Genomic DNA, 14635 nt, shown 5'->3' with positions numbered 1-14635 from the left:
AATTTGTCGACTGTTTCGTCTTTTAGGAAGCAATAAAGCCGATGGTTATACGGAGCGTCAGTGACTCGCGTTCACGTTTCGCCGCGTTGATTCACCAAACCGTTTGACTTTTTCATACAGTACTGTTTTTGCGCACATATAAAACCTGTTTTTGGATGTGTCAGAGTTTCTCTTCAAATGTCGTGGACGAGCACCATGAGTAGTGGATACAGTAGTTTGGAAGAGGATTCAGAAGAATATTTTTTCACTGCCAGAACTTCCCTTTTCAAAAAGCCTTCAGTTAAACCCACAAACCTCAAGGTGAATATATTTACATTATATATATCAGTTTATTATTTTGTTTGTTTTATATGGAAGCCTTGTGCCATATTGCTACAATGGCTCAACCATGTGTTGTAGTTTCTGTTTCAGATTTACAATCTAAATATGTTAATACATATAGACTATATATGAAGGCTATTAACTATATAATATATATTGGTATGCAGGGGGGATCAGCTGTTCCTTTTAAAATTTTGATAAAACTCTTATGTTTCCTAGTATTTTGCACAAAAATTAACATAAGCATGACACTGCATATCTCACGAGTATCACTGTTTTTTTAACTTGTTGCTTATGTGAATGTCACATTATAAGGCAGCTATTCCTTTAGATAATGCCTCTTTTGTGTCAGACTGTATTGAGGAAGTGCTGTTTAAAATAGGAAATGGACATAAGATGATTCTACACTCAATTTCGCTTTGGCCACATGGCCATCTTATATAGGCTGTGTAATGGATTTAGCATAGTATTGCACACTCAACACTAGTTTGTTTTGTTTTATTATGCATATTATCTTTATTTAGGGTGTTGTTGATTGTATGTGACTTCTGGTTTGTTTAAAAGCATTACGTCATGCCATAATGGCTTGGAAGTTTGTTGAAGTAGGCCAGTCTCAGCTCATGAAAGCTGTTTTGTTCAGTAACTTTTTTTTATGCTTCTCAATTGGCTGACATCAGCATGCCCATATCAAAGATAACTGCTTATAATTTCACAGTTTTATTGCCTGTCTCAGTCACTGGTAAAACTTACCAGTGTGACTGGTTGAATATGGCCTCTACACAGTCATGTGTGACAGTAAGTGGGGCTCAAAGTAGAAAAGATTCACAGTATCACCCCCACATTTCTGTCAATTACCCAGTTGTGAGAAAAATGTCAGTGGAGAGACATTTTCACAAAGTTAATGTTGTCATGTGACTTCCATTTTCCAGGGGGATATTGTTCGCAGATTGTTTTAGTGGGTTTCTAAGGCTCTGTTCCAAAACCTAGTGATTTGCCTTCATATATTGTAGTTTGTTTTGTTGCTTTTTTTAGGCTGTGTTTTAAAGCGTATTAATGTGTATTATAATGGATGAGATTAAATGAGTTTAAATTGAATTTAATGTGAAGGAATTCAAGTGTTTGGAAGTGTTAAGCCCTGTTCACACCAAGGACGACCAGCAGGATAAAAATTGCAAGCTGTGTTAGACTATTTATACTATACTTTCTTATCTTTATTTTAAATGTGGTGTGGAAGGGGCCTTTAGACTGACTACTATAGTAACTGTTTTAGACTATTTATACTATACTTTACATTTTAAAATGTAACTGACTCTATAGTCTGTAGAAAGCAAGACAGCTAGATTTTTTTTTATTTTTTAGCTGTTATTGTGGTGTAAAATGACAATCCATCATGTAGCAGCTGTAGAAGGAATTGCTCAAAAAGCAATGAGTCAGTTCCTTAAACATCCCGGCACATTGCTATAGCTCACTTCCTGTTACTTCATTCTGACAAAGATGCCCCCAACCCCCTCCAAACTATTTCATCATCAGCAAAGCTAACCCAAAATCTGGCTTTTCTCACATCAAAGTATGTGCAAGATACAAATAGACACAGAGTCTACAAAATGTGTGTGCGACATTTAAGCGAGCAGAAATGCCCTGTACTTCATCTGTTTTGTCACCTCTTGCATGGCACAATGCACTGACCCTGGGAAACAGCTGCTGGGGCAGGCATGCAAAACAGCAGGATCATGGGGGTTTGTGTGGGACACAGTGCTTAGTTCATAGAGAGAAACATTTGGACCATAATGGCTCAGTTTATTGGCGTAAAGTCATTACTGTTTATTTTGTTGTATCATTTAATTTACTTATTTTTAATTTCAGAATATAGTACAGGTGCATTTTAAACATTTAAGCCTTTTTAGCAAAGCAACAACTGCATTCGCTTTCCTTTAAAGGGATAGTTCACCCAAAAATGAAAATGGTCATCAATTTACTCACATTAAGTTGTTTCAAACCTATGTGAGTTTCTTTTTTCTGTTAAACACAAAAGAAGGTGGTAGCTATTGACTTCCATAGTATGGGGTGGGGAAGTATGTTGGAAATCAATGTCTACCGTCAACTTTTTGGTTACCAACATTCTTTAAAATATCTTCTTTTGTGAAGAAGAAAAAGAAACTCATACAGGTTTGGAACAACTTGAGGGTGAGTAAATTAAGATAGACTTTTCATTTTTGGGTAAACAATCCTTTTAAGCTGCTGTTTATCTTCACATTGGAAGAGAGAGTGTGAATTGTGTTGTTGAAGTTGCAGTTTTCATGGCTTTCAGAGAGATTTGCTTTTTCGGAGAGTGTAGGGGAAAAGGCCTGACAGTGTTGAAAAGAGACAGACATTATCTACAGTCTGCAGGCTGTTTTTATAAATCAGAGCCTGATTGAGCAGAAGTTAAATTTCACAAACAGGCAAAACTCAAAATTGCCTGTTGTGGGTGAATACAGAAGTCACTACTGTATCTGCAGATTATTGCAGTTGTGTGCATGGTTTGTGCTAAATGTAATTGGCCTTGAATATTCACATGCTTTGCCAACACAGGCACTGAATGCACAAAGAAACTTAGCTCTGAACTCTTGTGAAAGTTTCTCATCCATTGTTTAGAGGTTTTCCTGAGATTTCCGCTTGGCATGTTTCAGCCGTCAGATACTGATCAGAGCGCTTTGAGTCATTGTGTCAATTCATCATTAGGGATCAGGTGATCGGTCAAATTATGTGGACCGATAATCACGTTGATGATGTGAATTGCATCTGGTAGCTGCAAGAGTTCATGCACTCACTGAGCATTGGATGAATACTTTCATGTCAGCCACACTCAGAAAGATGAAACTAAATCTCAAGGATGTTAAAGTAAACCAGTGCTGACTCCAGTCTGAGTTTGCACGAATCCTTTGTAGACGCCTACTTACTGTAAAATCCAGGCAGAGCTGCCAAGAGAAGAATATGTGTGCCGGAGACGATCATATTCACAGAACTGTAACTAAATGTTTATTTAACACTGCCCATATCTCCTTAAACAAACCAGAATAGACATTTATAGACTAGTTAAACATTTTCCACAGTTATGTACAATTCATGAACAGACCACCAAAAGCCTTAGCATTAAAAAGAAGGATTAGTAGGCCACATTGCAAAGAATGACTGTTTTATAATAAATAATCTGACTGTTTATAGCAGATATTTATATATAGCTAGATTTGAGTAAAGCTTGGCTTGGTAAATCTCACAGAACTTTTTAAAAGCATGTCATTTCACTGCAAAATTCACTCATTAAAAGTATACTTTACTTTAAAATAAAATAAATGATAAAGCCACTTTTTAGGACCATTATTTAATAAAAAATAAAAAATAAATTCTCCTCAAAATAGAGAATACATCATTCTAGTATTTGTTGTATTGCCTTTAATTTATGCTAAAATAAAAAATAAATAATACTGTATTAGTCTAATAAGAATCATCATTATAATTTAGAGAATTACAAAACTTAAATTAATACTGTAATGAGTAATTTAGTAAAGAAATCTAGTATTGAGAATTTGTCAGTAAAGGGCTTAAATAATATCACTATGCAAATAATCTTTTGGTCCTTTAAATAGTTTAATTTATGCAAAATTACATTTAAAAAATGTGACCTGGGCATGTTCTTTAATAAATGTTATTGGTGTCAGAACTTCACATGAGGGAAACTGTTTAGAGAAGGTGTTGTGAAGCATACATAGTTTATACTGCAATTGTAGAGCGAAAACAAAATTTTCTCTAGTCATAGCATGTTAAGCCACATGTTGCTCCATTCATACCATGCAAACTCTCTTTTTGTACTTCTGTTTTGTCTGAGTTCATGTTTTGTGTTGTGCCCTTGCATCACAGAATGGAAAGAATTCCAATTGTGTTTGTTCATCTGTCATGGCTGATTAAGTCACTGTTACATGAACAGATCGACAGGGTTGAGCGGTTTCAGATCCTGCATTACACAAAACAGAATTATTAAGAAATCAAAACAAATGCAGATTCTCACAGAGGTCTGAAGCAATATCTTTGACTGTTTTGGGACTGTTTAGGGAAGCATCAGAATACAAGGCTCCAGTAGGCCACTATATGTTTGTTTTCATCAGGCATCAAGCACAGCTCTTAGAGAGCATTGCCACTTAATCTGATTAGTCCACAAAGAAGGATTGTGCGTCATGGAGCAGTATTTGATTATCGTCCAGGTGAGTGTGTCTCCGGTCATCTATAATAAGCTGCCTTTGATAATAGAAGCATTTTACAGCACCTAACCAAAGTCTACACCTAGTTTCCAGCATAAGTAGTTGCATACCATGTCAATGCATGAACTACCAACTATTAAACCCCCTGTCAATCTGATCACTGTTCATGGTCACGGATCTGTTAAGGCCCAGGTATACTTCACTTTCTGCATTCCATTCTGTCTCGCACACAGCCGCATCCACACAGCTTTTAAAGTATACTCAACCGCGGATGAGTGCGAACAGACGAGTTCGATACATTCGCAGTACCACCTACTTGACTTGTGCTCTGTTTCAACATTCACCTCGTGCAGGCGCTGTTGTATGCGCACCGTCCTCGCGGCCTCAAAAATTGCCTACTCGTGGATGGGGTACGCTGCTGTCCATGAGCCCTGCTGTCCATGATGACGAAAACGATGTAATGCGGACGGTGTGCGGACGCGGATGGCCGAAGTATACTTTGGCATTTAGACTCATGTAGGTCCACATGTAGAGCATCTGGTTGCAGTTTCTCAGAGAAGAGCTGTAATTACAGTAAAGAGGAAGATAAGCCCAGATGAAGGTGGTTGTTTTTTGGTCTCGCATGTTACGGTTCATCGGCTGAATGTCACACAAAACCTCAGCCTAGTCAGCAAATAAACTTTCCAACTGACATTGGGAGCACATGTCATGGTTTGGGAGTTAACTGTTGAAGTTGGGAATGTGTGCAAAATTAAGCAACAGTTATTTTTAAGCAAAAGAAATGTGTTCTGCTTCATGTTGCCATTGAATTCGAGCAATAAATCTAGTCTCAAAGTCCCCTCTGCTACATATAAACAACACTCTTTGCATTAACATGACATGTTTCATGCTATTAGTACTACAGTGGTTTTTTAGTTTAAGGTTTGGCCCATTTGCAGTTGTGATGAGGAAATAGGTCATTTTTTTAATTTCAGAGAAACTCTGTGCTGTTAAAGATCTGTTTTTTTTGTTGTTGTTTTTTTCAGTTAGAGATATGGATCCATCAGGAAATGAGCTTAGACTCTAGCTTTCCTCGAGTGTTGTTGCTTCCTGGATTTCATTAGATCTAACTGTTGGAAGTTTTGTTCAGGCACCTTAATCTGGTTAAATATTTGTTGCAGCTTCCATTATATCATTTTAAAACCTAAAATGGCCTTAGTCCTTGCATCTCTGTTGACATCAGTCTGTATATATAACTTTCATGTTGTTGTTTTTAAGTTGTTTGAATGAAATTGGTCTCTAGAAAAAAGGCGCAAAGTTGTCTGAGTGCTCAGGTCACATGGCTGCACCTGCCATGTCACATCTGATCTCAATGTCTTTCTTTGAAATCATTCCTAAGCCATCACTCGTCTGGAATGACATCATCGCTGAACACTGCTGTAAATGTATCCTATATCCCTGTGAACAAAGGTCCTTCTTATTCTTCTTATCCTCCCATCTGTATCAGGATCTTTTAGTGTTAGATTCATGACATGTTTGGTGTAAAATCCTACCGTTTGTTTTGTTTGTTTTGTTTTTGTTGCTAGGTTATGATAAGATGACTGTGCCAGATCTGATACACTCTGGGGTCATTTTTATCACAAGCAAAGAGGACATCCTGTTAATGATAAATTTGAAAGACTCTGTTGTTTGTTCTCAAACTGCAAATTAGCTGGACTTAGCTCTGAAGGGCTTTCAGGCTAACAGAGGCCTATTTGACGTCATGTATCTTTCCCTTTGGCCTATATTAATTTATTATTGAGGATATCAGATTTGGCACTGGATATTTTCTGGCTTGTGATTTTACAGTATATTTCAGCTTTGTGTAGCATCTCATCAATCAAAAACAACAGATGAGCATCAGCCTCGAAGTTTGAAAGTTTTTCCTCTTTCTTTCTCACAGTTCCCCAGCTGTGGTGAGTGGGCAAATTTCCTAAGAATTATGACCTGCGACGTCATACAGTGAGGTTATATTTCATTGGTCTCTGAGATCAGTGAAGATATTGTACTCCCATCTGGCCTGACAGGTTTGTTATGATCAATTGGGCCACCGCAGTGTTAGACAGCTCCACTTCCTTTTTGCGAGGATCAACCCCAGATCATATTCAGCTTGGTACTGTGCAGGAAGGACAAGTCCTTTTGGTTTGTGAAGGGCTCAAGTTCCTAATTTTCTTAAGGAGTCTTCTTTCCAGGAAAAAGTAACAGACTTTTTTTTTTTTTTTTTTTTACATTATAGAGTTGTCTTCAGTTGCAAGCAAAACAAACCACACCCTGTTTTTATGATTCAACTCGTATTTTATGTTATAAGTCATCTTTGAAGCTTACTCATAAATCCTAAGTCAGACAGAGACACTTTCTTGGGAATATTGTGAAGTACCTACAAAAATGGTATAGAATGGTTCTAATTCTTTGGTGAAAACTCTCTGAAACCAAGCTGTCAGTCACAAGTGACTATCCCAGCAGAGCTTTATGACATTGGGGTGGAAATTGCTGGAAGGCATCGTTCAAGCTTTCCAATGAAACAGGTTGCAAGTGTCCTTGTTGGGTTCTTGTGTTATTGTTGGCCTGTCTGTAGGGGACAGCAACAGTGGAGATGAAAGGACTTGTCTTTGTTCCACACACACCTAGTGCTGTTTAAGCACGCCTGGCTTGCGTAATATACATTACGGTACTTTTTCTTGTTCCCTTGGCATTCCTAGCAGACATAAACAGAGTTATGAATCTTTACCTAATTTGTAGGTGGAAGTTTGGAGAATATTGAGAGTTAATGGGCAATGTCTGATGTCGTATTGAGGCATATGTGTACATTCCCTTGTGAGGTGATGTTATAGTACTCATAATGAAAGGTCCCATGAGTCATAGATCAGCATGGATATATAACCTCATGAATTATGCTGTTTGCGAAACAGGTTATTCTTAGTTTCAGTATACAACACGGATGCCATTTTGGGCCATTTTCTTACTGCGATTGGGAGAGATTTGCAGAAGCAAAACAGGGATCGTTAAGCCCAAAGTATACTTCGGCCATCCACATTTCACGATGGTGTGCGCACTGTCCTTGTGACGCAGTTTTCAACATCAGAAGTGTCCGCGACGTCCGTACACATGGTCCACGTGCAGCCCAATTATTGTGACTGCGCAGTCGGTCTGCGTGCAACACTGCAGGTGTGAGGTGAATTTTGAGATGGAATGAGTCAAGATAGGTGGTACTGCATGTGTCAAGCTCATCCATCTGCGCTCATCCGCGGTTGAGTATACTTTGAAAGCTGCATTGCTGTGCACAAGACAGAATGGAACGTGGAAAGTGAAATATACCTGGGCCTTGAGCAATGCAACTCAAAATCAGTTAAAGGGATTGTTCACCCAAAAAGGATGTTCACTTAGAGTGTCATATGGCTTAATATTTTTCTTATAAAAATGTAGTGGTCGACCGATATATCGCCAAGGCTGATATTTGGCATTTTTCAAATATCGGCATTGGCCGATAAGTTTTTCTGCTTGGCCGATGTGTTTGTCACAGTGCTCACATTCTCCCTCTTGTTCGCTGTAGTTCTTAATAGTTCTGTCTAATAAGGATAGAAGTCTGTCTAATAATCAGATAGAACGGTTAATGTAACAATATAAAAACTCCATAATCACGGGAAGAATGAGGTGGGAACTGGCGGACACTCAAATAAAACTTTAATAACCAAACACAAAATAAAATCAAGGCCTGGTCCTCTCTCGTCCTTCACTGTCGTCGCTCCTCTTTTGTATCCTTCCAATCTCCTCCGTGGGACTTGAGACCGGTGAGTGGAGCAGGTGTCGCTCATTTCCCAATCACTCCACCGGCCTCGCTCCGTTCCCATGGCTCTCGGCCCCACCCCACTCATCACAAGGAATTAATGTATACAAAAAGTATTATGACAATTGCTTTAATAATTAGTAATAGAAAGGCAAACATTACAATACCTTCTCGCTTGCCATCAGCATTAAGCAAATATGCATTTGTCATTTAAACAAATCTTTGAATGACTAATGAACATTAAATTTGACAAACCTTGCAAACTTAGTCAAATCCAGCTGTAAGATCTTGTGAAGTGTGCATTTTTATCCAGCATGATCACATGTTCTCTGTGTGACGCTCAGTCCATGTTAATTGAATGCTTTAAACTTTAAACTTGTGATTTCTAATTATGCTGCGCTTTATGCATTTGCCCACTGTCATATTCATGTTATTTTCACTGTGTGCTGTATGTAAAATGAGTGTTTTATTTGAACAATATGATTCCCAATGCACACAAACTTCCCAGAATACTAAGTGCCCTCTTGGTTACAGTGTTTACTTCCTTTTTAATTATATTTTAATTATTTATTTATTTGTGAAAAATACTTTGTCATCCTAAGTATGTTTATTTTACACTTTTATTTTGTAATCCATTGTCAGATGATTTGAAATTTCTTATATATTTTTTATTTTAATTAATATTTATTATATCGACTTTATATCGGCTAAACCCTCCGCCTTCCAAGATATCGACTGTCAAAAAACCAATATCTGTCAACCACTTCACTTCAGGAGGCACAATCACATCAGGCAGTTTAGTCTGCCCAGTGTCCTGCTGAGTAGGAAGCCACACAGAAAGGTAATTTTTATGCCTTAAGTTGTCAGACAATCACCCAGTCACTGGAGTACAATGTTTGGTTTGCAAAAGGATATTGGCCATTTCTACTGCTTGCTCCATTAGCTGAGGAATGTGTTGGGGAGGAAAGGTGTGGTGGCCTGGGACTTCCTGTGGGGGGTACAGGGAATAAGAAGGGGGTGTTTTATTAAGACTTGCAGATCAGTGTACATTGGCAAGCACAATGTTTTGCGGTCGTCATAGGCGTGCCCAGAAATCCCCTGCAAAAGTTTAGCTGAAAATAAAAAGCATGTTGACTTTCGATTGTCTTGTCGGCTGAACATTTTGGTGTTTGTCTGATGGTCACGCTCATCTAACTCTTCTTTCAGTAGCACTGACAATATCAAGTGCTTTATCCGCACAAGTCAAGAGCTGAAAAAACAGTCTGGTCGCACCTCATGCATCCTGCTCCCTTTAAGTTGAGTATGTCATGACCACCAGTGTGACAGAACTCGGCTAGCACATGTTTCAAAATGAGGAACAAAAACCCTGACATTACCACATGCCACACCCTCCGGTCTTGCTTATCCGCTCACCAAGGACACCATGGGGCCTGCAGTTTACTTTCTCCCTTTGATGTTTTGACTTATTTTCCTTCAAAATACACTTGATTGATCTGTCAACATGTAGAGACGGTCTGGTCGGACCTCAAGGATACCTTTAACCTGTTCTTCTAGTTCCCTGTCCTCTTTCAATGTGTTGCTCCACATGAGCGCGAGGACACATGATCCTTCACAGCAAGGGAGGTAGAGCTGCTTTTTCTGTCACATTACCTCATCGGGCTGGTGTTTATTTTGCCTTTTTCATGCTCCGTTGTGCAGAGGCATCTGTGTTAACCCTGTCCTTCCTGATTTAGTTCTTTACACATTGCTCATGGTGTCAACTTTCCCAAGCATTACATCAGCAGTACCTTGACAAAGACAGATAAACGGCAACTCTGGTTGGACTTCATTGATAAAAGACCTTGTTTGGGCATCAAGTCTTTGTGGGCACCAATCAAAGTTTAGATGACTGACATGCATAGCTTAGCTTGGCTAATGAACAGAAAACTGATGAAGGCCACATCACTGAACCAATAGGCGGCAAAGCTGATGTGGTGAGCTGCAATTCCTTACATGCACTCAACATCTCAACAGGCCCTGCTGAGATGCTCTTGGCCTCTGGTTTACAAAGCTCTTACTAGCTTTTATTGTGGTGAACAGGGATTTAATGGGCTCTCGGCTTGTAGTTAATTGGTCTGATCCATACACGTGACAGAATCCTTTATAGGAAAGTCTGGGAGTATTGTTTTCCACTTGCATTTGTGCCTGTTAGGATGGTGAAGTAATTCAGCTAATGACCCTGTCGGTGTGACAGTTGGCACATCCAAAGTATTGAAAAAACTAAGCTCCGTAATAGAAGATTTGTCTTATCATAAGGTCTCATTCATACGGTTGGTTGTGAGAACAATATAGACATAGGTTTTATTTATTATTCAAACTTTATTTTCACTTCAGTATCATAAGCCACCTGTCCAAACAGTCTTGTCCATAAGATATCTAGTTGATGCACTATTTAAGCAGCTGTTACTGGGTTAATCTGTTTAACATTGCCCCATTCAGTGCTATAAGTGTGCTAAAGTCAGGTTAAGGATGTAACTAACGCTAAGTAAAGTAGCACATGAATGGATTTATGAGCAAATGGACAGTTCTTTCATACTAACTTGAGATGGTTCAGGATAGTTGACAAGTCTCACTAGTGATTTTAAGTAGATTTTGTGTTTTTTGTAATACTTTTTGTTGGCGTTGCTTTAATGATCAGTTTATAGACAAGAGAGAGCTTTAGTGTTCTTTGCTTTAGCATGCTAACATTCAGCATGGGAAAAACCCTCTCCGAGAAATATGTTTATTCTCAGAGCTTTAGGGCTTTACTATAAACTTAGGAATTCAAAAAGGTGTTTAGCCTTTAAGTAGATGTTTTCTAGGTATGAAAACTGTGTGAGTCATTCACTGTAATGTTCATTAACAATGCACGCAACACAAAATCACTATTGCAAACACTCCAGGCAGTCTTGGCCCGTGCAGGAGGGGAATTACGACTGTCTTTAACAGTTCACAATATTCAAAATAATAGTTAGCTGAGACGGCCTTGTCCGTCAACGTGTTGTCACTTCAGCCCAGGACTGTTCCCTTATAAGGGGATCTATGCTTTTGTTTTGAGCTCGGAGTGCTCATGAAAGCGGATCAGGTTCTTGGTGATATGACCATGTAAGACCAGACTGCACTGCACACATTTCATGCATTATTCTGCTGGTGGTAGCTTTAAAGAGCTGTATTGTTCCAGGAAAGTGCACTATTATAACCACTTAAAGGGATATTCTCTTGTAATAATATCATGTAATTGAATGTCAAAGAACAAGATGCATTAAAATATCAAATAAATGCATCAAATAAAAACATTGAAAATGCAGTTATTTGTTTACCTGCAGAGTATCCTATTTGCTTCATCTGAGAAATATAGCGATTATATGCTTTTGACACGTGGATGTCACCAGTTAGGAGGGTGTATATGTGGATGTTTTGGGCCCCCGCATCAGAAACAGGCTCATGACAAAGAAGCCTTCATAATTCTATCAAAACGAGCTGCGAGGCTGACCTTTCTGCTTGCTAAATGCTTGTATTCATTGTGTTTCAGGATGTGGAGAAAGAGAAAGAGCTGCGCACTCATCTCACTTGCGAGGACATCAGACAGAAGGTCGAGCAGTATAACACAAAGTCACGTGACCACTTTAAAATGACACTGGTGAGTTAACGGTCAACCTCCATCATCCACTAACAGACCAATAAAAACTAATCACTCATAAATCTAATAATGTATATATATGTGTATATGTATGTATATATGTATGTGTTTGTTTGTGTGTTTGTATTCTATATTAAAAAATGTTTTATAATATTAATATTTTGAAAAACGTTTTTTTGTGTGTTTGTTTTTTTTATTATTGAATGAAACCTTGACAACAAAAAACATGAAATCATATTGTGATGTTACAGACTCCAAAACCCTCGTATGATCCCAAACTAAATGGATTAACTCAAGAAAATAAAACTTGTTAAAAAGCAGGCTAACTTGTTAAACTTGATCAAAGTCTCAGAATTATTTATTATTATCACTTTAATAAAAAGCTTTATCATCATCAAATGGTACAGACATAAAAAAAAATACTCATGGATCATGTGACAGCTGTAAGGATTGTGATGTCAAAACATCAGACTTTACCACTGTATCTTTGTCCAGAGCCCAGCTGCTTATCACAGTACTGTTTCTGTCTGTATAATGCTAGTACTTTAACTAATACTGATCTCTGACAAGACATATTTAAAGAGAGGTGTGTTGTCTGGACCTAACTGAGCCACCATGGCACAAACGCTTTGTATTAATGTATGTGAGCTTTTACTCATTAAGGGTCCATGGTGTCTTGGATCATTAAGTTTAAGGGCTGTGTTCCAGCAGGGTTGTGTGTCAGTGTGGTGGAGTTTCAGAGGAGGTTTGTGAGCTGTAATTACACCCCCCGTGTCTCCCCTGTAGCCTGCAGACACAGCTGCCATTTGAAATAATGAGCTTACAGAAAGAAGAAGCTCATCTGAGCTCCATCTGGACAGAGTCAGATACCACAGCAAGATGTGCTCACCAGCGTTTAGGAAGCTGCTTTGAAACTGAAGCTTGTCAAACTTCAAGCTACTTGAAATATTAAGCAGTTTAACTGTAGTTGAGGTCCTTAAAAAAGCAGTTAACGACACAACAGTTTAACCTTTAAAACATAATTATTGGAGTGTCTGATTATTCATAAAACCTATTTGGCAGTGTTGAACTAATTGACAAAATTGAATCAACATTGAATCAAATTGTTGAATAATGACACTGGTCTTTTTAGAGATGCTTTACAGCAAAAATAGTATGTAATCATTTCATAATTGAAATATACATAAATATCTGTTGAACTAAATTAAATCATTGAATCAAAATTGTCCTAAATTGAGCTGATTAACAAAACTCTTTTTAGCTGAAATTGTGTTTCATAAAGAACTTTTCAATATTATACTATTATTTTCTAACCACTGAAGCTGCTTTGAAACTATCTGTATTGTATAAATCACTATAAATTTGATCCACAAATTTACTTTTAAATGCAACTAAAATATATAAGTAAATATATAAAAATATACACTTTAATAAAACATGTAGAACTGAATTAAAACATTTATTTTTATAAAAAAAAAAAGAACAAATGAATCAGTGTTTTGAATCAGTTCATTGAAATGTACTACCTGAAAGGAAACGATTCGCTGAAATGAATCAGGCTTTCTGAAAATTACTTTAGAGTTGAAATCTTTAAAAAATCATTTGATAATTGTCCAGAAATTTCCTAAAAACAGCAATGTAGCATTTTCTCAAACTAAACTGCTGCTCACTTGAGAAAAACACTTCTTTAGCTACAGCATGTCTTTGCTGTTGTAATCATAATGTGTGTCTTTGCCTTTCCTCTGTCTCTGTGCTGCAGAATACTAACGGCATGTACACAGGCTTCATCAAGGTGCAGTTGGACCTGCGGAGGCCCATTACAGTGAAAGGAGGCGGGGTAGGTGGGGTCAAAGGTCAGGAGGCGTTTTACCTTCCGCGTGGCTCCATAAACACCCTGCACATCAGCAGCACCAACACTGTGCGACAGGTGATCGAAGCGCTGCTGAAAAAGTTCACCGTGGCCGATAACCCTGCCAAGTTCGCCTTGTTCAAACGCTTCAGCAGAGAAGACCAAGGTGAGATTCAGAACACAAAAAATTTATCAGCGTATGTGTGTGTGTACAGTAATGACTCAGTAATGGTCCCCTAGTGTATACAGTATGTGTTGTGGCAGGACCAGATGTATTCCTGAAATAGGTCAATCTGAGGAACACGTGTGTATTTATGGATGCACTCACACGTTCAGGACAGGCCTGTTAGTCTATCTGCACGTATGTGCCAAGAATATACCATGCTAGCGTAGTAAACACACATACACAACAGCTGATGTCTGTAGAAACCTGTTGAATGCTATTGGCAGATACTAACCAGCCTCGTTCCCCACATTTCAATGCCATACAGGGATCTTCTGCACTGGGGATGGGTCAGGACAGTCGACTACTGAGTTTACTAGTAGTGCAAATTGGCTTTGAATAGTTTTTAGGCTTTATACATCAAACAGTGGATCACTGAGAAGCTCTGCATTGGTTTTGCTCTAAAAATGTCAGTGTTTCTAATCCATCTCACTGCTTTGACGGACCCCAGCCACTGTCTGAGCCCCTGTTGACGTCACACACACAGCAGGAATCCAAACAGACATAAGGCTCAGTGATTTTAAGTACCTGCTTTCGTAATCTATGC

At 38.3% G+C, this 14635-nt stretch overlaps 1 protein-coding gene across 4 annotated transcripts in view; it reads left to right on the top strand.

Moving 5' to 3' along the window:
* Positions 1–14635, top strand: part of LOC109075933 (ras association domain-containing protein 3-like) — a 36953-nt gene that overhangs the window by 17830 nt on the left and 4488 nt on the right. For 3 of the 4 annotated variants that reach the window (XM_042747661.1, XM_042747669.1, XM_042747679.1), the window contains exons 3-4: positions 11909–12016; positions 13776–14031. In XM_042747661.1, the coding sequence (XP_042603595.1) occupies positions 11909–12016; positions 13776–14031 (364 nt within the window). Of the gene's footprint in view, positions 1–26; positions 301–11908; positions 12017–13775; positions 14032–14635 lie in introns of all 4 variants that reach the window. The other variant, XM_042747684.1, reaches the window with a different exon arrangement.

This window comes from Cyprinus carpio, chromosome A4 (genome assembly GCF_018340385.1).
Source record: "Cyprinus carpio isolate SPL01 chromosome A4, ASM1834038v1, whole genome shotgun sequence".
Lineage (NCBI taxonomy): Eukaryota > Metazoa > Chordata > Actinopteri > Cypriniformes > Cyprinidae > Cyprinus > Cyprinus carpio.
Note: the sequence above shows the minus strand (reverse complement) of the source record. Positions and strands in the feature narration are given on the sequence as shown.